The following is a 25,051-nucleotide window of genomic DNA, read 5'->3' on the forward strand; positions in this document are numbered from 1 at the left end:
GCGTGCGAATTTTTTAATTCTATTGATGCTGACTGGCGGGCGTTGTCCCACAAAATCGCTGACTGACCAGTTCCGTCCCGATATTTAAGTGACTTTCATTATAATATACAACAATACTATTTGTGTAATAATTTTCAGCCTTAGTATATGTTGTCTGTGGCCTTAGTAAATTCATTTAATTACTAAAGTCACTAAATATAGAAAGTACCGCAATCCATTGGGCTCGTGTGTTAGAGAGAGAACGCATGATTTTTGCCCAAAAATGGCGGAAGTTACCAGATTCTAGTAACTTTAATGTTAGGGATTGTTGCACCTGTTTGGAGATATCGGTATATATTTTTATAAAACATGACAGTACTATGAAGTTAGGTTATAAAAAATGACAGCTATTCAGATTTTATTTGTCAATTTTTTAAGTTGGCAGCAAATTTGCCCAAAAATGGCGGATGATTGCGGTACTTTCTATATCTAGTGACTTTATTAATTACTAGGCAGGTACGACATCTTCGGGAGCGTACCGGCGGCGCCTGTTCTCACTTTCATTTGTCTGACCGCAGTATGTTTATACACACAACTATTGTAATGCACTATGAAAAAACCGGCCTTAGTAAATTCAAAGACTTTTTTTGGCGCTGGCTCTTGGACTATTATTCAATGATACTATTTACTGTCGTTTTTATTAAAATCTAGAATGCGTGCGCATGTTATTTCGGTTGCATAAAATTAGGCGTCTTTCAGAAGGATTTTTGTCATTTAAAAGTAGACATAGGAAATTCCTATGTCTACTTCTAAATGAATAACACTGTATATTAAAACAAGTTGGAAAGTATTGGATTCGTTGAGCTAGTTGAGCGCGTTTTTGTGCGACGGATCGATTAGCAAACTCATTTTATGCTACAATTGTTTCATTATGAAGGAAACTTTTTGTGCTGAAATATAATCTGCTTCATGCAAAGAATTGTGACACAAAGCTAATGCGTCGAACCCGAGCATTCTACGATGATTCCTTCGAGAGTTATACCACAGACAACATATTATATGTTGTCTGTGGTTATACTTAAAAAACCTTTGCAGCCGACCGACCGACGACCGGCCGACCGAACAGCCAAAGTGAATATATAAGCGCGACTTTTTTTCAAAAACGCGCTAAAAATGTACAGAACACCATATTCACATAAAAACGCTGTCCTTGATCGCGATCATGCATCCACCAACCTATTTTTGTTTGGTTATTTCTAACTTTCGGTCACACACCAGGAACACATTAAACAAATCAGGTAACAATTCGTTATCGTGAATATCAGGAGTCAAAGCTGTTTCTAGTCTCTATAAGACACAAAAGATCATAATCACAATTAAACGCGTTCTTCCTTTTTTGTGTATATGATAACTCGCGAACAGTTTCGAATTTTCCAATTCTGTTTTCAGTATTATCTTTATCATCACCCAAGAAAGAAATGATTAAATTTTCAGTGACCCAGTAGATCGTTTGCTATATTTGTTACAGGCGGACAGACTGGACCTCCTGGGTCACTGAACATGTAACCAATTCTTCTTCGGGTAATTAGAAACACAATATTCAAAACAGATTTGGAGAATTAATTGAAAACCGTTCGCGAGTCATCATTAACTCGCTTAGGACCTCGATTCCTTCACTCAACGCTTAGGAGCTCGTTAATATTTTAAGAATTACGACTTTGGAATAGTATTCTAGTCAATCGTCAATCTTTAGCTTAATTTTACCGTTTGGAGCCTAGTTTCGAGTTTGTAAACCGGAAATATCGGCAAATCTGACAGCTGCATCATTATCACTCCACTATAAGGAAAAGGCTGCGGACGAAAAAGTATACCCATTAATTTAGGTTATAATGTATCTACTTTGCAAGTTTAACATTATTATCATCAGTTTACGCTTTATTAAACTTGCTTTTAAAATTGTTCAATATGTTACCCTGCTACCTTCTTGTTTTTGAATGCTTTTACTTTCACGTCGAAAGCTCAAAGCTGGTAGGTAACATTAATCTTGTTAATGGATTTCTAATATAAATTGCAATGCACTTTTAAGATTTATGTTTGAGGATGCCAACTTGACAGCATCTGCATTTACTTACCGACTTCTAAAAGTAACTTGATCTTATTGCTTTATTATATGGCATAAAAAACGCATTGAAAAATACATAACGAATGTTTAACAAATTAATGACTGAATTTACAAATCCCAAAAATCTAAAAAATCGGGAAAATTGAAAGACGAATGAATCGGAAGAATTAAAAACGGAAGAATACAAAGAATTCTACTTATGTGTGTATGTCAATAAACAATTTTAAGCTCAGAAAAGCTCAAGGCGAAGAGTACTCATGACTACATTTTTGTAAGCAAAACTAAATCTAAATCTCGGGATCTCAGAACCGATAAGAGATAGGTAAGTAGTTTAAATTTGTCAAAGTTGCGTATTTTGATACTGAACAAAATGCCGTTTTGAAATTTTAAAATAAATAACACATGGCCACTTTTTCCCTCTATAAGATGGTAGTTTTAAATTTTAAGTCTGACGTTTCGTCTCCGGTTAACTTTGTTCTTTCTTATGGAAGTCATTTATACTTGTTGTGTCATTTGATAGAGCTTTTTTTTTTCTGATTTCAAAAATGTAAACATCACTGTTTTTTAAATATTATTAAAATATCTTCTTTTGTGCCCGGCAAACTTTGTCTTAGGTAGTGTATGTTCGTACTTTGTTGCGTTTTTACGAATTTATAGCGCCATTTCGTATTAAAAATAGTGATAATTACATTTTTGAGATCAGAAAGAAATGACTTCCATAAGAAAAAAAAAGTTGATGATGGGTAACCGGAGGTGATATCAAACTTAAAATTTAAAACTAGCGAGTGAGAAAAAAGTAGTCATAATAATGTGTCATTCATTTTAGAAAATCTGTTTAAATAACTTCGGAAGAAATTGCATATAACTCTAAACGTCAGTATTTCAGTATTCACTCGTCCTTTACCAAAAACCATTCCATACTTGACCTTCAATTATAAGAAAACTCATTCGATTTTTACAACACGTTTAAAACTCAATCATGGCCGTTTTCGAGCTCATCTTCATAGGATTGGTATAATCATTGAATAAAAACACTATAAGAAGCCTAACGCTTATGGAAGAAAGCGCGACAAATCTCACAAATCCCCTTGCACCCGCATTGGTTGTGACCCCCGAACTCTCATTGCGGTAAATAGGAGGAAAGCAAATTCTCATTCTTCTCAGTTCAAGAATCGACTCTATTGACAGTGTTTCTATTATATTCTCAGTTCAAACTCTGTCGCGCTTTATTTCCACGGGGTTAGGCTTCTTATAGTGTTTTTATTCAATGGTATAATTGATTCCCCCCTTTGTACTTGTGATAATGAAAGTATTGGAGAACTAAACCATATACTTAATCTTAAGACTGCACAAGCGTGACGTCACTAGTGAAGTTAGCTGCTACTGCGTGTTCCAAACAAACAACACTTTGTGTGTAATTACCCATTTGGAAATTTTTAAACGCCTTTTTTTAAAAAATCGTAGTGTTTTTTTATATGGTAAGTGAATGTAAATGATAATGATGTTACTATAAATAAACTTCTCACTTTTTTAAATACATAGTTAATGTTATAATTTTACTGGATGTTAATAATGCAAAGTGTGGTTATGTAGTCATATTTTATTTACATCCGTGTATTTTATATAATCTTATATATAGTTAAATATTATAATCTAATGTGTTAATTATCTGTCAATAGTGCTACAATGACTCAACCAAAGCATGTGCTAAAGTTTAGTGCAATTGCAAATTTATTCTGTGATGCCGATGAAAGGAAGCTTATTAAAAGAGGGGAAAATGCCATCGAGTCAAACCATGTGGAAAGCTTTCAATTCATCGCTGAGTTGTTAGTTATGAAAGCGAAAGTACATGCCAGTATGCGAAACCGTTTATACAATGTTGAGGTAATGTAAATGGTAATAAATGAATATGGTCTTATTTATACATTATTAGATAAATCTGGATAAAGATGGTGACATTGTTGATGTACATTGCGATTGTCCAAGAGGACAATACCTATGTCACCATATGGCAGCGGTTTGTATTTATGGGCATCATAACATCTCCATAACTGATGTGGGGTGTTCGTGGAGTGCAAAAAAGAAACTCGAAAAAGCACAAATCAAAACAATAGAAAATTTCTATAAGGAAGGTAATCATCATTCTACAACCAGAGAACTGACAGATGACGAAATAGCCATGTTTCGTGCACAGCTACAAAAAACAGGGACTGCTGTAGGATTTTCGTGGCTATTAAGTCCTGAACCAGTGTCAGAGGGAAGTTTACTTGTAAATATAGAGGATTTCTTATTCTCTGCGGAATACTTGTCTGCAACAAATAAAGTAGAGTTTTTTGCTAATAAACTCCAAGTTTCATCTGAAACCATCAAAACGGTTAGCGGAAATACAATTGGCCAAAGTCAGAATGAAAACTGGCTAACCTATAGAACAAACCGTCTGACAGCAAGTAATTTTGGAGCTGTTTTGGCTGCTGTTCGTAGGCAAAGTTATCCTCCATCATTGTTCAAACGCTTAACAGGTACTATGTTATTTGCACTAGTTTGCATATATATAACTCATTTATTGTAGGATTTTATAATATAGGAGGCGTAACAGCTGTACAGTGGGGCATAGCTCATGAATCGGAAGCACTTGCAACATTTAGCAATATTACAAAAAAATCTGTCACTCCAACAGGATTATGGTTGCATAGCTGTGGATTTCTCGGTGCCAGTCCAGATGGTCTTGTGGATGACAATGCAATTGTAGAAGTGAAGTGCCCCTATAAATTTCGTGAGAAAGATATACGGAAAGAACTTGAAGGTGATAAATCGTATATCATTACCCTAAATGAAAGTGACATTTTTGTAAATAGTGATCATGAATATTATGACCAAATACAAGGTACATTAGAGTTAACTGGTCGAAGTGTTTGTTTCTTGGTGGTTTGGACTCCAAAAGACACCATCATTGTTCAAATAAACAAGGACCTTAACTGGTCAAAAAATGTAGACCTTTTGAAACAATTTTATATGGACCATTATATCCCACAAATATTAGAAAGTATTTTTGTAGAATAACTTGATTTTTATCTAATAGAATAGTTTTAAGTTTAAGTAAATTTATTTGTAAATTATGTACATATATTATAACAACTTAGATTTTAAGGCAGTCCAAATCAGATTATAAATAATTATATATAAGTAAAGATTTAATCGTATAATGATTCAACTTCCTTGATCAGGGGAAATTGTAAATTTGTTAGTGCCGCACATGTTTGAAATACTACAGACGCATGTGGTATTAAGGTGGATGGTATCATTCGTAATATTAAATATTGTTTTATTCTATTAATTGCTCTCTCAACATGAATACGAGCTTTAGCTATAGTCTTTGTTCTTATTACTTGCTCACGTGAAAATTGGGGTGTGTTTAAAAATGGAGGAACATTCAAAGAAACACCTTGAGGTAGCAAATCTGAAATTAAAAAACCTTTATCGGCAAGAATCAAATCGCCGGGGACCAGTGTTTGTAATACATCGCAGTGTTCAGTAATTTTTTTATCTGAAAGAGATCCAGGATAAAGTTTACTGGCAAAAACCACAACACCATTGGGTGCAACTCCAATTAAACCCTTTAGTGTGTTCCGATGTTTGTAGGAGCTGTATGTTATTCTTTGCTTTTCCATATTTTTTGATTGAATAGTGCATACCTCTGTACAATCTATTATCATTCTACAGTTGGTAAATGAACTAAAAGAATTTGGCATGCAACATTTATTTTTAAAACGTGATGGACTATTTTTCATTAATTGCACAAATAATATTTCATGAAGAGCAAACAACCACGTTTTAAATATATTTGCCACAGTTTCTCGACTAATATTAAACCTTAAAGCTAAATCGGCATTGAGTAAATTTAATTTTAATTTCATTAATGTCAATAACAGTTGATCGATTTTCGGTACTGACACAACTTGCCACCCCATGAAATAGTTTAATTTCATGTTTTCAAATAATGAAAACAATGTCAAAAAAATGTCTTTTGTGGGTAAACCAGTGTACACAGTCACTAAATGAGAATTCCCTTCAATTTTTTTAAATGAAAAGCTCTGTTTTAAATGTAGCAATTCAGTTTTTAGACTGTTCACTTCATTTTTTAGAAAATAATTCTCTGCATCAACCATGGCACCAAACGGATAACTAGTTCCAGCTGATGAACATGCCATTACAGTTGTCGATGTCGATGGAGTACTTTCAGACACTTGCATACCAACTTCTTCAGCACAGGTGGTTGCTTCGAATTGATCATCTAATCCGGACGGTCCAGGTATTGGCTGGTTAATGTCAACGTTGGCAAGGAAGTGTTTGCTAAAATCTCTGATAAATGATTGACCACATTAGATTTTAACCTTACTGTGACTTTTTTGGCAAAGCTTCTCCCTTAAACCGTTTAGTTATGTTGTAGTCAAAAATGGTCGGTCTGTTTTCCTTATCGCCGTCCACAAAATGGCAACTACAAATCCTCGAGTGCTTTCCAGGGTCTCTATCTTCTCGCCTGCATTCAAACAATTGAAACTATACATATAATACAGAAAAATAACTAATCACCTTATTAATTTTAGCCACTTTCGCAGTTCGAGAGGATCCCGTGGGAATGCAAACCATTTGCAATCGTCTCTTTCACTATAATGTTTACAGGTCGGAGCAAAACACATAACCATTATTACTATTAAGTATCTATCACTACCTATAATCACCTAATTTAAAAATTATTTAAATACTTGGCTGAAGATCGAAGTTTAAATAGCACAACATAACCTAACTTAAAGTATTTATGGTTTTATTCTATTAAAAACTAATTTTAATAACCAATATGTATCGATCTCACTTTGCACTTGTCCGTGTAAGCACGAAAATATACGTAACCGTCTTTATAAGCACAAGAATACTTATAAAAATCACTTAAAAAAATTACCAATGGGGAAAACACACATACAAATCCTTTGTTTGGAACATGGCCATGACCTGCGCTAAAAAAATGGCGGTAGTGACGTCAGAACTTGTGGAGTCTAAATGCAGATCCCACCTCTCTTCTATATCAAGTGGTAATTGATATTAATATTCCTCTCCCCATTAGTGTTCCTACTCTTTTGTCTTATTCATATAAAGAAGTGTACGATATTTTAATACGATTTTTAGTTAGATCCAAAATAGAAATTTAACATCAATCCGCGCTATTCAATAATAGTTCTGTGGCAAATAGACGTAGTCTAATGCTAAAAAAAAACTTCGGTAAAAAATAAAAACGATTTTTAAAAATCTCTATTTTCTCAGAAATATCTCCGAAAGTAGTTGGAATTTTTTCAGTTTCAAAACGGCATTTTGTTCAGCATCAAAATATGCAACGTTGACAAATTTAAACCACCTACTGAGATCCCCATGGTAAATTCGAATTCGAATTTGAATCAGTCTGTGTATTAAAAATGCGTCTTCCTGATCACAATTTGTTTGAGGAGTAATACCGTTGGCTGAAAATTCAATGACAATACTTAGTTGTCATAGCAGCAATTGTTTTAAACGGCCACCAATTTATATAAGATGACAGTGATGACAAAATTTGCTTTGATTTATATTTCACCGGGAGCTGAATAGAGTCGTTGTAACATTTGAAGGCGAGCTCACGTGCTATACTTTGAAGATACGAACTAGAACAAGGTACTCGTAAGTATAAAAGAAATGCTCATTTTTACCGTATTTTCCTCAAAGTGAAAGATCGCTATTAGCTGCACTTTGACGTCCGTCCGCCCGTCCGTCACACGTACTCCTTCTAAACCACTGAACCGATTTTGGCGATATAGGACTCATTTCCAAGGATTCCGTGCATACCCATATTTTTTGGTTTTGCACATGCGCAGTGTCAAAAATTTGGTTTAACGCATGTGCGACGCTAACTTTCTTATTTATGAAGATATTTTTTTTATTTTATTTTATTATCATCCCTCTCTTGTTTTGGGCCCTCAACAGGCATGCGCCCAATTACTGAGTGACCCGCATAATGCTATTTAGAGGTGCAAATGAAACAATATGTAAACAATACGAATATAAGTAAAATTAACGACGTTTCCAAAATGTTGTTTTGCACATGCGCAATGCCAACTTTCTTATTTATGAAAGCATTTAAATGAAATTTTATACATAGGCATTTGGCATAAAGACAAATCTACCACCAGTTGCAACATTTGGTTTTGAGCATGCGCAATGCCAACTTCCTTATTTCCTAAAACATTTAAATGAAATTTAATACATAGGCACTTGGAATATAATCAAATTTAAAACTATTTTTAAAATTTGGTTTTGCGCAGGCGCAATGGCAACTTTCTTATTTATGAAAGCAGTTAAACGAAATATCATATGTAGACACCTTGAATGAAACTAAAACTAACACCGGTTTCAAAATTACTGTTAACGCATGCTGTATGTTTTATTTATGAAGCTATTCAATGAAATTTCTAATGTAGACAATGCTCAATGCTATTTACGAAAGCATTTATAAAAAGTTCCATATGTGGACACTTCGAATAAAAGTAAAACTAATGCCCATTTCAAAATTTGTTTGTAGTTGTATACTCTCCACTATTTTTCATTAAACTGTATAGACTTCGACGCAGGCGGCTCATTTTAAAGAGAATGGGGTAAGGTCTAAGGATCTCGTGCCTACTGGTATTTTTTCCTGGTCCTAGCATTAATATTATTAGGAGGAAAATACGCTCTCGTCATATTATGTTTGCATAATGGCTTTTTAAACTTGCAGACAGGCAGATGGCTTGCCTAATTTTTACACTCTCAATTTCTCAACTCAAACAAACAACAAAAATTCATGTATGTAGGTGGCCATGGTTATTGAATTTTCATAAGGTTTCTTTACGAGAACCTTTTTCAGTTCCCTGACTACATTGACTTCTGATGAAAAAGATACAAAAATCGTTTCATGATTTACTCGAATCCTTTCTAGTGCGTTTGTAAAGGTAAGTTAGCGGGTAATGGGTATAGTAGGTATGGTGTACGTACATGACATGGCTCATTTATTAACTTACCACTAACGGCTAATGTTGTTGAGGTACATGTGTATAATGTGGCTATTACGAAAGCTAATCTAAGAATTGTGTCTGTTTTATATTTTTTCCGCCAATCCATTTTTGTTTTGTGTTGTTTTCTGTGCTTCTTTCGATGTAATCTTGTACTAAATTCGCATCACGGGCGGTCACTGCAAAGATAAACATTATATTAAACTCTTTTAATAGTATAATAATATTATAAGTAGATAGAAGACACAACGTAAACAATAATAATATGCGATCTCCAAATATAGGTATACCGCAAAATAATGTTGGTAAAGAAAATTCTACTTCTCCCAACTTTATGAGAGAGTGTCGCTGTCTCGTAAGTTTAATAATAACAAAATGCACCTTATTTTAGAACATTCGAAATGCTACAGCAAAAGTGAGCGGTAGATCCCTTTTAATGAAGACGCTCTCCGAGAGGATTGGCGCGGTTCGTTCCAATCGGGCAGAAAAGAGCGCTCGTGTATATGCCTAGCTATTGCCACAAAGTAGGTAATTGTAGTAGTAACTAAAGTTGAAGCTGATGTTTATACATAGCGATCAAAAATGAGTGCTTGTCTAGTCACCTTTGGAATTTTTGTTTACATGGGAAATCGTACTTAACTTGATCTTCCAAAGGCGACTCGACCGTCACGCATTTTTGATCGTCCATTTCAGTCATGCTTGCCATGTTTTCGTTTTTTAACGTGCTCATCTGACAAAGGTTTTTTAGATTATGAATTTATACAATGATCGGGTCTATAATAACTGGACCATTTGAAAGTAAATTTTGCTAATTACCCTAATCACTACTCTTGTACTTTTAACTCTTTTAAAACAGTTAGTTCTATTAAGGTAAATACACAACACTAATTTTATTTTACAAGTTAAATAAAACGTTCGTTGGGTAAAAGGGAGAATATATTTTTCATGAATAGAGGCAAATTTTCAAAGGCATCATAATATTAAAGCTTGCACAAATATAATATATTTACACTTGCTTATTTTCCTACCTATTCCTTCTTTTTAAAATCCCGACAGACAGCTTGATACAAGTGAAGGGGTTTCCGTTTATGTTCTACGACATTAGTGTTGCAACAACCGTCTTAATTAATCATAAAATTATTGCCGCAATCTATTACAATTAATGGGGACACCAAAGTTTTATTATTAACTCTGATTTAACCTAGTGAAAAGCGGTACGAGATCGACGTGAACAGCTGTATCACATTTCTTTAGCAATTTGTTAATAGGGCATCTCATTTTATGTAATTATGTTAGATAACCACACGTTCAATTAGTAGCTTAGGCGTTAAGTGGCATCACGACGCCGACGCCTGTGTCGAAACTTAATTGTCTTAATAGCCACCCCTAAATTCATTCCGTCAAGGTGAATGATATTATCTTTATAAGATATTCATATGTTGATTGAAGTGGTGCTTATTATCATGCACGAGATTTTTTTTCGCATTCAAAACCGTTAAAATACGAGGGTTGCGTTTAAAACAAGTTAAAAAGTAATCGTAAACGATTTACATAAAGCGCATTTCCACTTGCATTCATTTCCCATTTGTAAGATGCAACTTCTGTTAAAATCGTAAAAATCCGACCACAAATATAGGGTTTACCAATAGGGACGATAGGATTTTAAACGTTTAAGGCGGCTATGTTGGATGCCAAACATTTGACATATGCTGTCAGTTGTCATCAGTAAGGCTTGCCATTTCATCATGAACAAGTTCACGTTGTCTCAACGCTTGGAAATTATCCAACAACATGCCACACAGCGAACGCTATAATGGACTTATTGCGTCAACAGTTTGGTGAATCGTTGATTTCTCAAAATGGCCCCCACAATTGGCCGCCAAGATCATGCGATTTAACACCATTGGACTTCTTTTTGTGGGGCTATGTGAAGTCAAAGGTTTATGCGAATAAACCCAAGACTCTTGACGAGCTCGAGGCCAACATTCGAGCGACCATAGCTGCCATTCCACCCGATATGATCCACCGAGTTATCGAAAATTGGTCCGATCGGATGAGCCAGTGCAAAAAGAGCCGCGGTGGCCATTTGAAGGATATTTTGTTTAAATCATAAATGGCATGAAATACAGCATCTAATAAAACCAATCAAACCTAAATTTGACCAAATTGACTGTGTTTTATTTCAATTTAAAATCCTATCGCTCTTATTGGTAAACCCGTTATGAAAGATAGCGTTGCACATGGGCAATCCATTGTTGACGTGCTACTTCAATTTCAGTTTATGCGAAGAATTTCATTTCAATGCTTTTCTAAATAAGAAAGTTGGAACTGCGCATGCACAAACCTAAATTATAAAACTAATGTTAGATTTTCCTTTGTTCCAAGCGCCTAAGTATCAAATTTCACTTAAATAGTTCCATAGATAAAAAAGTTGGCACTGCGCATTCGCAAAATGAAATTTTGAAACTAGCGCTAGATTTTCCTTTATTCCAAGTGCCTATGTATCACATTTCATTTAAATTCTTCCATAAATAAAAAAGTTGGCACTGCGCATGCGCAAAGTCAAATTTTGAAACTGGCGTTTGATTTTCCTTTATCCCAAGTGCCTATGTATCAAATTTCGTTTAAATTCTTCCATAAATAAAAAACTTGGCACTGCGCATGCGCAAAACCAAATTTTGAAATTGGCGTTTGCTTTACCTTTATCCCAAGTGCCTCTGTATCAAATTTCGTTTAAATTCTTCCATAAATAAAAAAGTTGGCACTGCGCATGCGCAAAACCAAATTTTGAAATTGGCGTTTGATTTTCTTTTATTCGAAGTGCTTATGTATCAAATTTCGTTTAAATTCTTCCATAAATAAAAAAGTTGGCACTGCGCATGCGCAAAACCAAATTTTGAAATTGGCGTTTGATTTTCCTTTATCCCAAGTGCCTCTGTATCAAATTTCGTTTAAATTCTTCCATAAATAAAAAAGTTGGCACTGCGCATGCGCAAAACCAAATTTTGAAAATGGCGTTTGATTTTCCTTTATTCCAAGTGCCTATGTATCAAATTTCATTCAAATACTTTTATAAGTAAAAAAGTTTGCAATTCGGCTTATAAATGGTCGATATGCGAAAAGGGCACTGTGAATTTTGAATCGATTCGATTCAGCTTTTGGCATTGCGTATTATATGGCTAAATCTATGCCCATATTGAATTTCATGCAATTCAGTTCATAACTAACGGAGATGTAAAAGCGATCGAACATTTCTAAACAAAGTTATGGTTCACACGGACAGATAGATGGGCAGACAGACAAAGGAACAGACGGAGAGATCAACCGGCAGGCGAGAGATAGCAATGCAAAATTATAAACGATCTCTAGGATCGTTAATAAACGGCAAAAGGGTAAAATTATGGAACATGTAAAAAACGGTTTTTTTGTTTTTTTTACAATAACTTTTTTTGTAAGCGGTACAGAAAAAAATCCTTCCTTGGTACAAGACTCGACACCATAACGAACCAAATAGCGAAAAAAGTAGAACAATAGCTCTTAAGATAAAAAACTAGTAGCGTCGCAAAGTTAGCGGACGGACGGACGGACGGACGGACAAAGTGGCCACAATAGCGCATTTTTTTTGTGGAAATGCGCTAAAAAGGTGAAAATGAACTGAAAAGTTCGAAACAAACTGACTTATTAGTTTTGCAGGGTCTATTTATACAGGGTGTTACATGACCGTATGTAAAAAAAAATTGGGTAATAGAGGGGATCAAGACAAGCACTTTTTCCAAATAAACCGAGGGTCCAACGTGTTTCGTTTGGGAGCCACCCCAACAAAAGTGGTGAAATTTGAATTTCTACTTTAATTTTTTTCTCAGCAACCATAAGAGTTACAAAGATGGGTGGCACGTCTTTGAATAGGTTTTCGAGTATGTCCTATCCGATTTTGAAAAAAAATGTACAACATTTTTACCACGAAAGTACACACCCTTAGTTGTGGGTGCGAAAAAATTCTGATTTCGACGAAATTTCGTATCTGGGGTTTTTGAACATGAAAATCACGAATCAGGAATTAGTTTTTGAAAATTCGAAAAAAAAGTTCCACTGCATTTATTGGCCGGACAACGAAAATGGAGAGAATTCCACGAAATTTGTTGTGTACATACTTGACGAGTTAAGGAACAAAAATGTCGAACAGTTTTTTAAAATAATTAAATAACTTTTCAAACAAAAGTAATTTGAAGATTGGGCCTTCGGGTTACAGTGTCCCCTGCCTACTAGTGAGTGAGACGAGCGTTTATATCTACGTCCGTTTCAAACATACATAAAATCGTGTAAACAGTCACACATGAAACGCGCCTAATTATTGACGCCCGTTCTAGAAGTCGATGGTTGTTCCCTTCTGCAACGTCCGTTTGAAGCGTTGTAGCGCAGTGACACAGTGAATAATTAGCCGCGCGTTTCTTGAATACGCATGATGCATTTACTTGTTGATTTGACAACATTGCTATACTCCTATATCTGTGGTCATTTCTTCAGGTGTAATGGCAGATCTCATATTGGTGTTTTGTTGACGGGTTATTGAATGATTTATTTTAGTTACCAGTTCATCAAAATAAGATTGGAACATCCGAAAGTAATTAAAGAAGCGCGGGTACAGGGTATAAAAGCTGCCGTGTGAAAGTTCACCGTTTACGTTTTTTTAAAAATTAATTTAAAAGATAAATACAAAAACATGGCAACTTCTAACTCGTCAGACAGGTCGATATAGTTTGCTGCACCTGAACGCTCGTGTGAGTGTGACTATGACAACGCGTTTCAAATAACGCGCGTCGTGGCGTCCGTTTAAAAACGCTCGTCTGGCCCTAGCTTAAGATGGCAGACAAGCCAAAATGGTCTACAAAACCAATATATTATTTTATTATTAAAATCTGTCCCAAAAGATGGAGAGCCGGTTCGGTACGCGCCGTTCGGGTAGATCTAGAGGTGGTGGCAGTAGTGTAGCTTAGTAGATACTCGAGCATTCTGCCGACTACTCCGAATTAGTAGGTTTTCCTGCAGTTTTCCTAATTCGTAAGATAAATACCGGTGTAGTATAGAACAACTTAAGACCTTCTGCAGGGGCACCGCTAAAAAGCAAGCCTGTTGGTTGAGGATCCAGAACAGGAGAGGGACAATGCCGGCCCATGTGGCGCAATTCAGATGAAGCTGGACTGCGGTACTAAGGGATCTCTGGTCCGAATCCGGGTGCGGGCATGGATATTTGTAAATGTATAGTCGGGAGGGTTGGTGGAGCAGCCTTGGCTGAAACCCCGTGCACTCAAAAATACAGGCAAAAATAAATAAAATAAAATAAATAAACTCATAGCTCATCTCGTGTAATTATCCCGCATTTATCAACATTTAACTGTATAGTAATGTGATGATATATGTTACTAAATGGCCGTTTAAATTAGCATGTGTACGGTGCCATCTGTTACAAAACAATCGATTTTTTCCATTTATATCGTTAGTTGGTGTTTTATAAACGAAGAAAAAACCTTAGTGTGATTCATTACAACATAATGAAGCTAATAAATGTATACATTCGCATTTAACCTTTTGCTTGCGTGACAAATTGCTGGGATTTAGAAGAGAAGTGCCGCATCTGTTAAATTGTAATAGATCCTCTGCTACTTGTGTTATTTCTCTTTGCAAAGAAATGAATTTCCTCAAATATTAAAAATATGATTGTGGCTATCCAACCGCCTGTCCGTCAGTTCCTTTGCTATGTGGTTCGTTATGGTGTCGGGGGTGCACTAAGGAATTTTTTTGTGTCACTTTAGAAATTGAATAACTTATCAGACAACACTTATATTACCTAAACATTAAGCTTGCTCGTTTTTCGTTTTGTCCGTCCGGATCCACTTCTGCGGGTTTGAGCTTTAGAGGATTTTGGAATAAGTAGCCTAAGGTACCTTGAAGGTAGCAAAACGCGCATGTTCGTTAGTGGCTTAGTGGGTAGTCGTACATTTTCCAATGTGGGAACCAAGATGGGAGCGCTCACCAGGTTCTGAAAAATGACTAGCATAAGCGATTCAGAATGTGCGTAAATGGCACAGGGAGTTCGCAAACGGCCGCGCCACACCACGATGGATCAGAGCGCCGCCAAATTCGAGTGGGAAATTATTCACCATCCTCCGTACAGCTTTGATTTGGTGACCCAGTGACTACTCTGTTTGTTCCCCAACTTGAAACAACACTTGGGGGAGTGCAATTCTCAAAAGATGAGAAGCTGAAGGTAGCGGTCGATTCCTTCCTGTGCAGGTCAGTGAGAGAGGGTATGAAAAAGCTTTCAAAGGCCAAAAGTTCATTGTTTCTGACGGGGACTACGTTAAAGTATAGCGAACAGTAAAAGATTTCAGAATCTGTACCTAATTGTATGTGAAAAATCATTGGAGACCTTAATTTACGGACAACCCTCGTATATATTCTTGGGAAAAGCCCCGTTGCCACGCGTTCCCACTCCACTACACCACTGAATTGACGGACAAAGTGGCCACAATAGCGCATTTTTAGCGCATTTCCACAAAAAAAATGCGCTATTGTGGCCACTTTGTCCGTCCGTCCGTCCGTCCGCTAGCTTTGCGACGCTACTAGTTCTTTATCTTAAGAGCTATTGTTCTACTTTTTTCGCTATTTGGTTCGTTATGGTGTCGAGTCTTGTACCAAGGAAGGAATTTTTTCTGTACCGCTTACAAAAAAAGTTATTGTAAAAAAAACAAAAAACCGTTTTTTACATGTTCCATAATTTTACACTTTTGCCGTTTATTAACGATCCTAGAGATCGTTTATAATTTTGCATTGCTATCTGTCGCCTGCCGGTTGGTCTCTCCGTCTGTTCCTTTGTCTGTCTGTCCATCTATCTGTCCGTGTGAACGATAACTTTGTTTAGAAATGTTCGATCGCTTTTACATCTCCGTTAGTTATGAACTGAATTGCATGAAATTCAATATGGGCATAGATTTAGCCATATAATACGCAATGCCAAAAGTTTAATCGAATCGATTCAAAATTCACAGTGCCCTTTTCGCATCTCGACCATTTATAAACCGAATTGCAAACTTTTTTACTTATAAAAGTATTTGAATGAAATTTGATACATAGGCACTTGGAATAAAGGAAAATCAAACGCCAATTTCAAAATTTGGTTTTGCGCATGCGCAGTGCCAACTTTTTTATTTATGGAAGAATTTAAACGAAATTTGATACATAAGCACTTCGAATAAAGGAAAATCAAACGCCAATTTCAAAATTTGGTTTTGCGCATGCGCAGTGCCAACTTTTTTATTTATGGAAGAATTTAAACGAAATTTGATACATAGGCACTTGGGATAAAAAAAAAACGCCAATTTCAAAATTTGGTTTTGCGCATGCGCAGTGCCAACTTTTTTATTTATGGAAGAATTTAAACGAAATTGATACAGAAGCACTTCGAATAAAGGAAAATCAAACGCCAATTTCAAAATTTGGTTTTGCGCATGCGCAGTGCCAACTTTTTTATTTATGGAAGAATTTAAACTAAATTTGATACATAGGCACTTGGGATAAAGGAAAATCAAACGCCAATTTCAAAATTTGGTTTTGCGCATGCGCAGTGCCAACTTTTTTATTTATGGAAGAATTTAAATGAAATGTGATACATAGGCACTTGGAATAAAGGAAAATCTAGCGCCAGTTTCAAAATTTTATTTTGCGCATGCGCAGTGCCAACTTTTTTATCTATGGAACTATTTAAGTGAAATTTGATACTTAGGCGCTTGGAACAAAGGAAAATCTAACATTAGTTTTAAAATTTAGGTTTGCGCATGCGCAGTTCCAACTTTCTTATTTAGAAAAGCATTGAAATGAAATTCTTCTCATAAACTGAAATTGAAGTAGCACGTCAACAATGGATTGCCCATGTGCAACGCTATCTTTCATATTTGTGGCCGGATTTTTACGATTTTAACAGAAGTTGCATCTTACAAATGGGAAATGAATGCAAGTGGAAATGCGCTTTATGTAAATCGTTTACGATTACTTTTTAACTTGTTTTTATTTTTGTGGAAATGCGCTAAAAAGCGAATATGTTGCTATAAATGAATATTTACTTTCTCATGATTGGAAACACTTATTTAATAATTTATCTGTAAACTCGACAGTGTCACACTAATTATGTTCCTATTAGACGTATTAATCAAAGTCGCTATCCCATTTGGTTTTCATCTGAGGCTATCAAAACTGTTAAAGAAAAAATGAAATTTCATGTGGAAATGGAAAAAATATAAAAACAAATTAGATTATGCCACCTTCAGTCTGTTGCGTGGACCAGCTAAGTTTTTGATTTCTAGGGATTATAGAAACTACGTTATTTAGTAATATTTTGAATAATTCTAAGCATTTCTGGCACATTATTAACAACAAACGACACTCATCAGGTTTTCCTTCTCGAATTACGTTTAATGACATTGTCTCCAATGACCCTGTACAAATTCTTGAAATATTTAAGTATTTGTCCTCTACTTTTTCCACTACCACTTCGATTTCACAGCATCCCGTCAATAATGAGGTCATCTATGCGGGATCGAACATTTTCTGTATTACTGTTCAAGAAGACGAAATTATTACAGAATTACTGAAAATTTCTTTACAAAAAGGTTCTGGACCGGATAATATTCCAGCACTTTTTATTAAGAACTGTGCGTCATCTTTGTCATATCCTTATTCTTAATTTTTAATCTATTTCCATAGGTGAATATCCTACAGCATGGAAAACGGTTCATGTAAAACCCATTTTCAAAAGTGGCGATAGATCAGTAGCTCAAAACTATAGACCCATCGCAATTCAATCTCTCTTTGCCAAGATACTTGAGAAATTGGTCTATCGCCGTATTTATTTCTTAATCAAGCATCGCTTAATTGATGAGCAACATGGGTTCATTAAACAGAGACTGGTCGATTCAAATTTGATTGAATATTGTGACTTCATTGCGGAAAAGATGGATAATTTATATCAGGTTGATTCTGTATATACTGAACTTCAGCAAGGCGTTTGACAGGATTGATCATGAAATTCTTAGACAAAAACTATTGCTCATTGGAATATGTGGGAATCTTTATCGCTGGTTGTCATCTTATATTGAAAACCGACACCAAGTAGTTGTAGTTAATGGTTATCACTCAGATCAGTCTCGTATCACATCTGGTGTTCCGCAAGGATCACTTTTAGGTCCTTTGCTTTTTAATATATTTATCAATGATATCAAACACTGCTTTCAATTTTCGAATTTTTTACTATACGCTGACGACCTAAAGGTGTTCAGAGTGGTTAACAACATATATGATTCTAAACTTCTTCAAAACGACCTTGATCGACTCTTCAATTACTGTCGCATTAATAACTTGTCGTTAAATTTTTCTAAGTGTTATACCATCTCATTTAAACGTAAACGAAATTACTTAACAACCTTTTATAATTTAGGTAATCAACAAATTTCGAGAGTGCAGGAAGTTAGAGATCTAGGAGTTATTTTTGACTCTCAACTTACATTTCGCTCACATATTGACCATATATGGTTGCCAAATCTTTTAAACTACTTGGATTCATTTTTCGTGCCACTAAGAGTTTTAAATCTATGGAAGCTCTTAAATTCTTATATTTTTCGTATGTGTTTAGTCGTCTTAATTTTGGCTCTGTGATCTGGAATCCCTATTACATCACCTACAGTGATCGCATTAAACGCGTTCAGAAAACTTTTCTCAAGTTTATTTCAAAAAAGTGTCTAATATGTGGATTATAAAACTGCCTGTGTCAACTTTAAAATCTGTCCTTTATCTTTGCATAGAACTAAGATTGATGTTATGTGCTTATACAAAATTATCAATCACCTTCTTAACAACTCCTACTTACTTTCCAAAATTCTATTGATTACTCCTTCCTATGTCACTCGTCAACAGCCTCTCTTATCATCTCAAGCTAGAACCAATTTCTATTATAATGTCCCAATGAATAGAATGTTTTTGTTGATTAATAACAATGCTTTTCGAAACTTGGACATTTTTTGGTTTAGCTTTAATTTATTTAAAAAGAAATTATTTAAAATATTATTTGAGATCTCTTACTTCGGTTTATTAACTTTGTTATTTATCCTTTTTCCTTTTCGACACGTCGCATCGCATTTACTATCATGCCATACATCATTTATTTTACTGTATCTTAATTTTATTTCATACTACGTAATTACATTTTGTTTGTGTCCTGCATACTAATTTATCACTTATGTGTTTAAAATTAAAAAAAAACATTATTTTAATTTATTCTGTTAACCTTGTTCAAGCTTTTATTTTGATTATGCTTGTGTCACATTTACCATTGATTTTTATTTTTTTCAATACGATGTAGTTGCTGTTTTAGGTTTGTCCTGTTTGCAACTCAAATTAATTAAATAAATAAATAAATAAATAAATAAATAAATAAATAAATAAATAAATAAATAAATAAATAAATAAATAAATAAATAAATAAATAAATAAATAAATAAATAAATAAATAAATAAATAAATAAATAAATAAATAAATAAATAAATAAATAAATAAATAAATAAATAAATAATCGCATGTTATGAATTTTACATTGAAATCCCTATGATGCGTTACGCAAGTCACATGTATAGAGTGTTACATACCAGTATATACAACAAATTGGGCGGAAGAGGGGATCAAAACAAACATTTTTTCTATAAATAAATCGAGGGGTGCGAAAAAATTCTGATTTCGATGGAAGTTGATATCTGGGGGTTTTTGAAAATGAAAACCACGAATATGATATTAGTTTTTGAAAATTCAAAAAAAATTCCACTGCAATTCTTGGTCGAACAACGAAAATTGAGAGAACTCCATGAAATTCGTTGTGTACATGGAACAAAATTGTCGAACAGTTTCTTAAAATCACTTTTCAAACAAAAGTTATACTACTTACAGATTGGTCCTTGGGGTCAGAAAGTGTCCCCGCGTACTACACCTTTTCCAGATGTAGTTCAGAATTCGTCAACTTCATTTAAGAAAAGGTGAAATGTATTTCAGATTAATCACTTCAATTTCAGAACACGTTAAATGTATTTCATAGTAGATTACATACCGAGCTGCGAAGTGGTTCATTACCTACGCAGAGGGATTAAGGTACATACATCACCGACTCGCGAAGCGTTGGTTATGAACCACAGACCATCGAGGTTTGTATACTATTGTAAGAACCATATTTTAGGATAGTCCTTGATAACGAAAAAGTAAAATGTCAACGCAATCCCTATTTGATAAATGTGGCAAGCTGGCTGGTCAAGTATGCGCGATTCTGCACATATGGGTGCAAGGGTCTTGGCAGTTAAGTTGCGTACGCGCTCTGCTCACGATCGTAAGGGATGCTAAGTAGAGCATCGGAAGTACTAGTGAGTTTGCGGTAATAGCCTTTAATGTGAGTGTCTCCCACGTGTAGGTGGTGAGTGTATTGTGCAGGCCATCGTGCTGGTCGTGCTTTGTTGTTGGGCTATGGTAAAACCCCTGGTAGATATCCGGATATATTCCTAGGCTTTTAGAGTGCATTATGCGCATGTGCCTATGACGCGGTCCCGCGGGTAGCTCCCGTTGATTATACCGCTGAGTAATCTACTCGCTCGAGTAGATCATGATGTCGACCCAATACGACAAATAAAGGCCCCATTGTTAACAAAAAGAGTTCGGGGGTGAGCTTGACCTGGATGTCGTTCCCAGGTAGAGCAATGAGCGACATAGATCGACGTTACTGATCTATTGGCCGAGGGTCCTGATCAGAGGGCCGAGGCGGGATGTGTATCCTAAATAATACACGTGCGCGCGGCGTAACCCTTTCCCAAATAGGTATGAGCTCCATCTTAACCCTTCAGGAAGTCATCCTCAACGACGCATTCAACCCCAATCGCTAACCGGAGTGCTCCAGGAGAGCTTAGGGCCAGCTCGGAGCTAACGCCCTCCGGTGATTTACTTAATTAATTAGCGAGGATCGGGGTTAAGCAGTCGCGATATTTGTTCACATGACTGAATACTGCCATTCCAACCCCTTATGCGTAGATTACATATAAGGACGTTTCTAATGAAAGGTGAGTTTACAGTAGATTTGTCGCATCTTAATAATGAGTTCTGACCAACAATTAGCTCCCATTTAATTAGCGATTTCCCTTGTTGTTATATAAAATACTCCCCATTACACTATTTACATTATTCACAATCTGTCTTAAATAGATAATACTGTGCGATCAAAAATGAGTTGCTGTCGAGTCACCTTTGGAACTTTTGTTTACATGGGAAATCGTATTTAACTTGAACTTCCAAAGGCGACTCGACAGCAACTCATTTTTGATCGCCCATTATTATAACAAATTCCACCAGTGTCAGCGTAACATTGAAATCTAGTCGACATTGGCGTGCAAGTCGGGAAGTACTTTACCGATCTCGACGAGGTTCGCAAAAGATGTTAAACAATTGCTCACTTCCAAACTTCAAAACAGTTGGCAATTGACGTATTAGGTACATATATGCTTGTGAATAAACACCAAATCGTCCGATCGCTCGGTCGCTCGCTCATTGGCTTAATCTCCGTCGATTTAAAAGAGAACGGATGGATCGATTACGATGAAATAAGATACCTATTTAAATAAAATTTGTAGACACCTCGAATAAAAGTACCTCGTTTTAGTTTTCGCATATTCAAATAAACAGAAAACTGGACCTTCATATGTTCTTTGTAACAAGAATTATAAAAGAAACCCTTTTTTGGAGGTTTGGGCAGTTTTTGGGCTGTAACTGTTTGGCCCGTTAGTATACGTAGCCGAAAAACAATTGGGACCTTTCTTATGTCCTGAAGAACCGGACAGGCAGACGGACAAACAGACGGACGGACAGGCAGACGGACAGACAGACAGCAATAACAAAATTATAAACGATCTTGAGGATCGTTAATAATACTCGTAAAAGGCGCTTTTAAAAGGTATGTTGTATCCCTTTTAAAAATCTTTAATTTATTCCTGACTGCTGAGGGTAAGCAATGCTCCTTCGTACTCAACGCGGTCTATACTCTATAATACATCCTTAGACTAATACATACATACAATACGTATAAACTACATACCAAATGCAATGCAGTAATGAAACAGAGAAATGTGCCAAGTATTAAAAATAATTTTGGGTACATTTTGTTCTAAAACTTTTCACCTATACCACAGAGAAGAGTTCTATTGAATTGCTACACATCTAAGAGTCATAGGTAATAATCTACCAAAAGTCCGAACTCGATACACGATCTAGGGAATTATGTTGATTTCTATTATATTGAGCGCGCAGTTTTTCCTGCTCCCGATTCACTCAAAGTCCTATAACTTTTGTTTCTGTTGAACCAGCTTCGTGAAAATCAATAGCGTCCCTCCTTAATGTCCAAAGTACCCGTACACCAAATTTAAACACAATCCGACACTTTTAAAAAGAGTTAGAGCGCACACGGACGCACGGACGACAATACAAAACTATAAAGGATCTGAGGATCTCAGGGAGGATCCTTAATAATTCTGAAATCGTCCGACCAATTGGAACTGGAAGCAGCAGGTATAAGCTACCTATTGTTGAAAAGAGAATAAAAATATCTGTCCACTGTTGAGTTCTCGTGTTAGTTCCGGTCGAGGTTCCGGTCTTCCGGTCGGACAAACAAGTAAACCGAGTATGATTTCGTATAGAAGTTTTTCATCATAAAATCTTTCGCTTTTTGATAAGGAACATTATTGTTTTATAATAACCGTTTTCTATCATCGGATCCCGAAGAAAGTCTTGTGTCCGAAACTAGAATTATTCTTTTTAAATTGTACTAGCCGCGCATCGGAAAAGTCGCACCGGCCGCCGGAATTCGGGGCTCGTGTAAAAATTTCGTAAAAATCCAATTTACCGAAGGAAAGTTATCGACGAAAACGTCTGGAACTGGTTTGTAATGTATTGTAATTATTATAATAACATTGAAATGGAACGGAAACGATTTTTGGTTGGCATTTTCCTCGTACCAATACTGAAGTGGAATTTTTGAATTGTTTTTCTGGAATTGAATTGTATTTTTATACGTACCTATTTGCATAAAACATTACATCCTGCGGAAATTTGCATAATTATTAACTATCCCAAAACTTTATTCTTGTGGCGTCGTTATGGTGATCATATATACCTACTCAGGTACGGGAAAAATGTATTGCCAATTTTAATCATTTTCTCTAATCGCCTATTCTGTTGCTCAAAGCCATTTTCAGACGAATTTACTTATCCTGCAATATGTTGAGTGTAAGTAACTGTGTAACACATTTTCAGCATGGAGTAAATGGAGAAATCGTTTCTGCTGTCGTGTATTGCAGTTGAAAGCGTTGGCTTTATTAAAATACTCTTGATGCGCAAGATATAGTCATATAGTCATTCCACAAGGAAACGCGAATGCTGCATCATACTCGAAACTTATCAAATTCTTGAAAAAGATTTCAAAAGGTACACTATTTTTGTCAAACGCCGTATTTAAATGAGATATTATATACCCAACTCAAAATTAAAATTAATCAAGAATCACAACGATATGTTCTTCGAAATTACTATATAATCGCACTCAAATGGAGAATTGTATCAATCGATGGAACAATTTGGGCCTTTTTTTAATGAAAAGTACGCATTACATAACGGGCGATCAAAAATGAGTTGCTGTCGAGTCGCCTTCAAGTTGAGTTCAAGTTAAGTACGATTTCCCATGTAAACCAAAGTTCCAAAGGTGACCCGACAGCAACTCATTTTTGATCGCACAGTATCTTCCGCATAGATGGAAACTAATGCACAAAAATATAGGTGTACAAAATTCGCGAACCGCGATTGTACATGTTGGATTTCTAGATATTCAGAAAATGGGTTTTAAAATAAGGGTGGTGGAGATAAACATGGGAATTTAGCCGATGAGCATTATATAAATTAATAATGAATCACAAATCGTTCCCTTCCACGAAATTTTTCCGGAAGTCCCCTCTTTGAACGAACCTCGGATTTGACAAGTCTACTGCAGGAAATAATGCGTCCAATTTTCGGTACCTTATTGTTTCCAGATTTTTAACTTGTGTTAATTTATATTTAGGGATTTAATTGTACATATTGGATCTTAAAGTAGGTATAGGTATTTCTAAATAGGACCACAATTTAAATTACTGTTAATTAAAAGAATTGTCACCTGTATGTGTGATTTAAAGCTGCTGCGAAAATGTTAAACACTCCGGAAATCCATACCAAAGCGACGCACTCGCGAACTCCGCTACGCAATCAATTCACGCACCGATGGTAAATGAAGGCGCCAAGAATTGCTACTAACCGCGGAAGTATCACTGGTGACACGCGTTTTTAGTTTTTTTTTTTATTGCGGTAGTACTTAAGACCACATGTTTCTTACTGATGATGATGGCATACCACGATTGCGTATGGGAAACAGCTTTAGATGACAATCACTGAAATCAGAATTGTCTTACGTAAGTAGTTCGCAATGTCTAATAAGAACGGGCCACTGACATTAAAATGAACTGAAGATACGGAACGAATGGATTACATTATAATATCGAGCAATTATTTTGTTCTATTTCTATATTAGCCAGCCTTGGATATAAATTAGTTAACATTTAATTAAGATTATTTTTATTATGCGAGTTTGAAATCGATCTAGGATAGATAAAACAATCACTCAACGATAAAACATATTGCTATTTTTTTGATACCTATAAATTGAGCATCACGTAAGGAGCAGAATTAATGAATTTAGGCAATTTGGACACTGTGCTATGTGCGCTATGT

At 35.5% G+C, this 25,051-nt stretch overlaps 3 protein-coding genes across 4 annotated transcripts in view; 1 reads left to right on the forward strand and 2 right to left on the reverse strand.

Annotated features, from left to right (window-relative positions):
• LOC116163532 (collagen alpha-1(XI) chain-like) overlaps positions 1-24,649 on the reverse strand; it is a 37,983-nt gene extending 13,334 nt beyond the window's left edge. The window contains exons 1-2 of the mRNA XM_031477513.1: positions 24,441-24,649; positions 9,178-9,347 (exon numbers count right to left, since the gene is read on the reverse strand). Of these exons, the coding sequence (XP_031333373.1) occupies positions 9,178-9,277 (100 nt within the window). The 5' untranslated portion in view covers positions 9,278-9,347; positions 24,441-24,649. The remainder of the gene's footprint in view (positions 1-9,177; positions 9,348-24,440) is intronic.
• LOC116163534 lies at positions 3,497-5,220 on the forward strand. Of its 2 annotated transcripts, XM_031477515.1 has the most exons (4): positions 3,497-3,579; positions 3,781-3,985; positions 4,035-4,620; positions 4,671-5,220. In XM_031477515.1, exons 2-4 carry the CDS (start codon positions 3,788-3,790, stop codon positions 5,159-5,161), a joined length of 1,275 nt encoding a protein of 424 aa, XP_031333375.1. In that variant the 5' UTR covers positions 3,497-3,579; positions 3,781-3,787; the 3' UTR covers positions 5,162-5,220. The 2 variants fall into 2 exon arrangements, with proteins under 2 accessions (XP_031333375.1, XP_031333376.1); XM_031477516.1 differs by lacking the exon at positions 3,497-3,579 and having other exon boundaries at positions 3,732-3,985.
• On the reverse strand, positions 5,186-7,127 carry LOC116163533. The gene is made up of 3 exons (XM_031477514.1): positions 6,692-7,127; positions 6,498-6,638; positions 5,186-6,451 (listed from the first exon to the last, which is right to left on the reverse strand). Exons 1-3 carry the CDS (start codon positions 6,802-6,804, stop codon positions 5,293-5,295), a joined length of 1,413 nt encoding a protein of 470 aa, XP_031333374.1. The 5' UTR covers positions 6,805-7,127; the 3' UTR covers positions 5,186-5,292.
• Positions 24,650-25,051: the final 402 nt, after the last annotated feature.

Source organism: Photinus pyralis, unplaced genomic scaffold, assembly GCF_008802855.1.
Source record: "Photinus pyralis isolate 1611_PpyrPB1 unplaced genomic scaffold, Ppyr1.3 Ppyr1.4_LG2, whole genome shotgun sequence".
NCBI classification, from domain to species: Eukaryota; Metazoa; Arthropoda; class Insecta; order Coleoptera; family Lampyridae; genus Photinus; species Photinus pyralis.

Bases quoted from the DNA above. Each gene is read 5' to 3' on its own strand.
- LOC116163534 (XM_031477515.1), top strand. From the start codon at position 3,788: ATGACTCAACCAAAGCATGTGCTAAAGTTTAGTGCAATTGCAAATTTA. The intron at 3,986-4,034 runs GTAATGTAAATG...ATACATTATTAG, and splicing joins ACCGTTTATACAATGTTGAG to ATAAATCTGGATAAAGATGG. The intron at 4,621-4,670 runs GTACTATGTTAT...CATTTATTGTAG, and splicing joins ATTGTTCAAACGCTTAACAG to GATTTTATAATATAGGAGGC.
- LOC116163533 (XM_031477514.1), bottom strand. From the start codon at position 6,804: ATGGTTATGTGTTTTGCTCCGACCTGTAAACATTATAGTGAAAGAGAC. The intron at 6,639-6,691 runs GTGATTAGTTAT...GTTTGAATGCAG, and splicing joins AAGTGGCTAAAATTAATAAG to GCGAGAAGATAGAGACCCTG. The intron at 6,452-6,497 runs GTAAGGTTAAAA...CAGAGATTTTAG, and splicing joins GCTTTGCCAAAAAAGTCACA to CAAACACTTCCTTGCCAACG.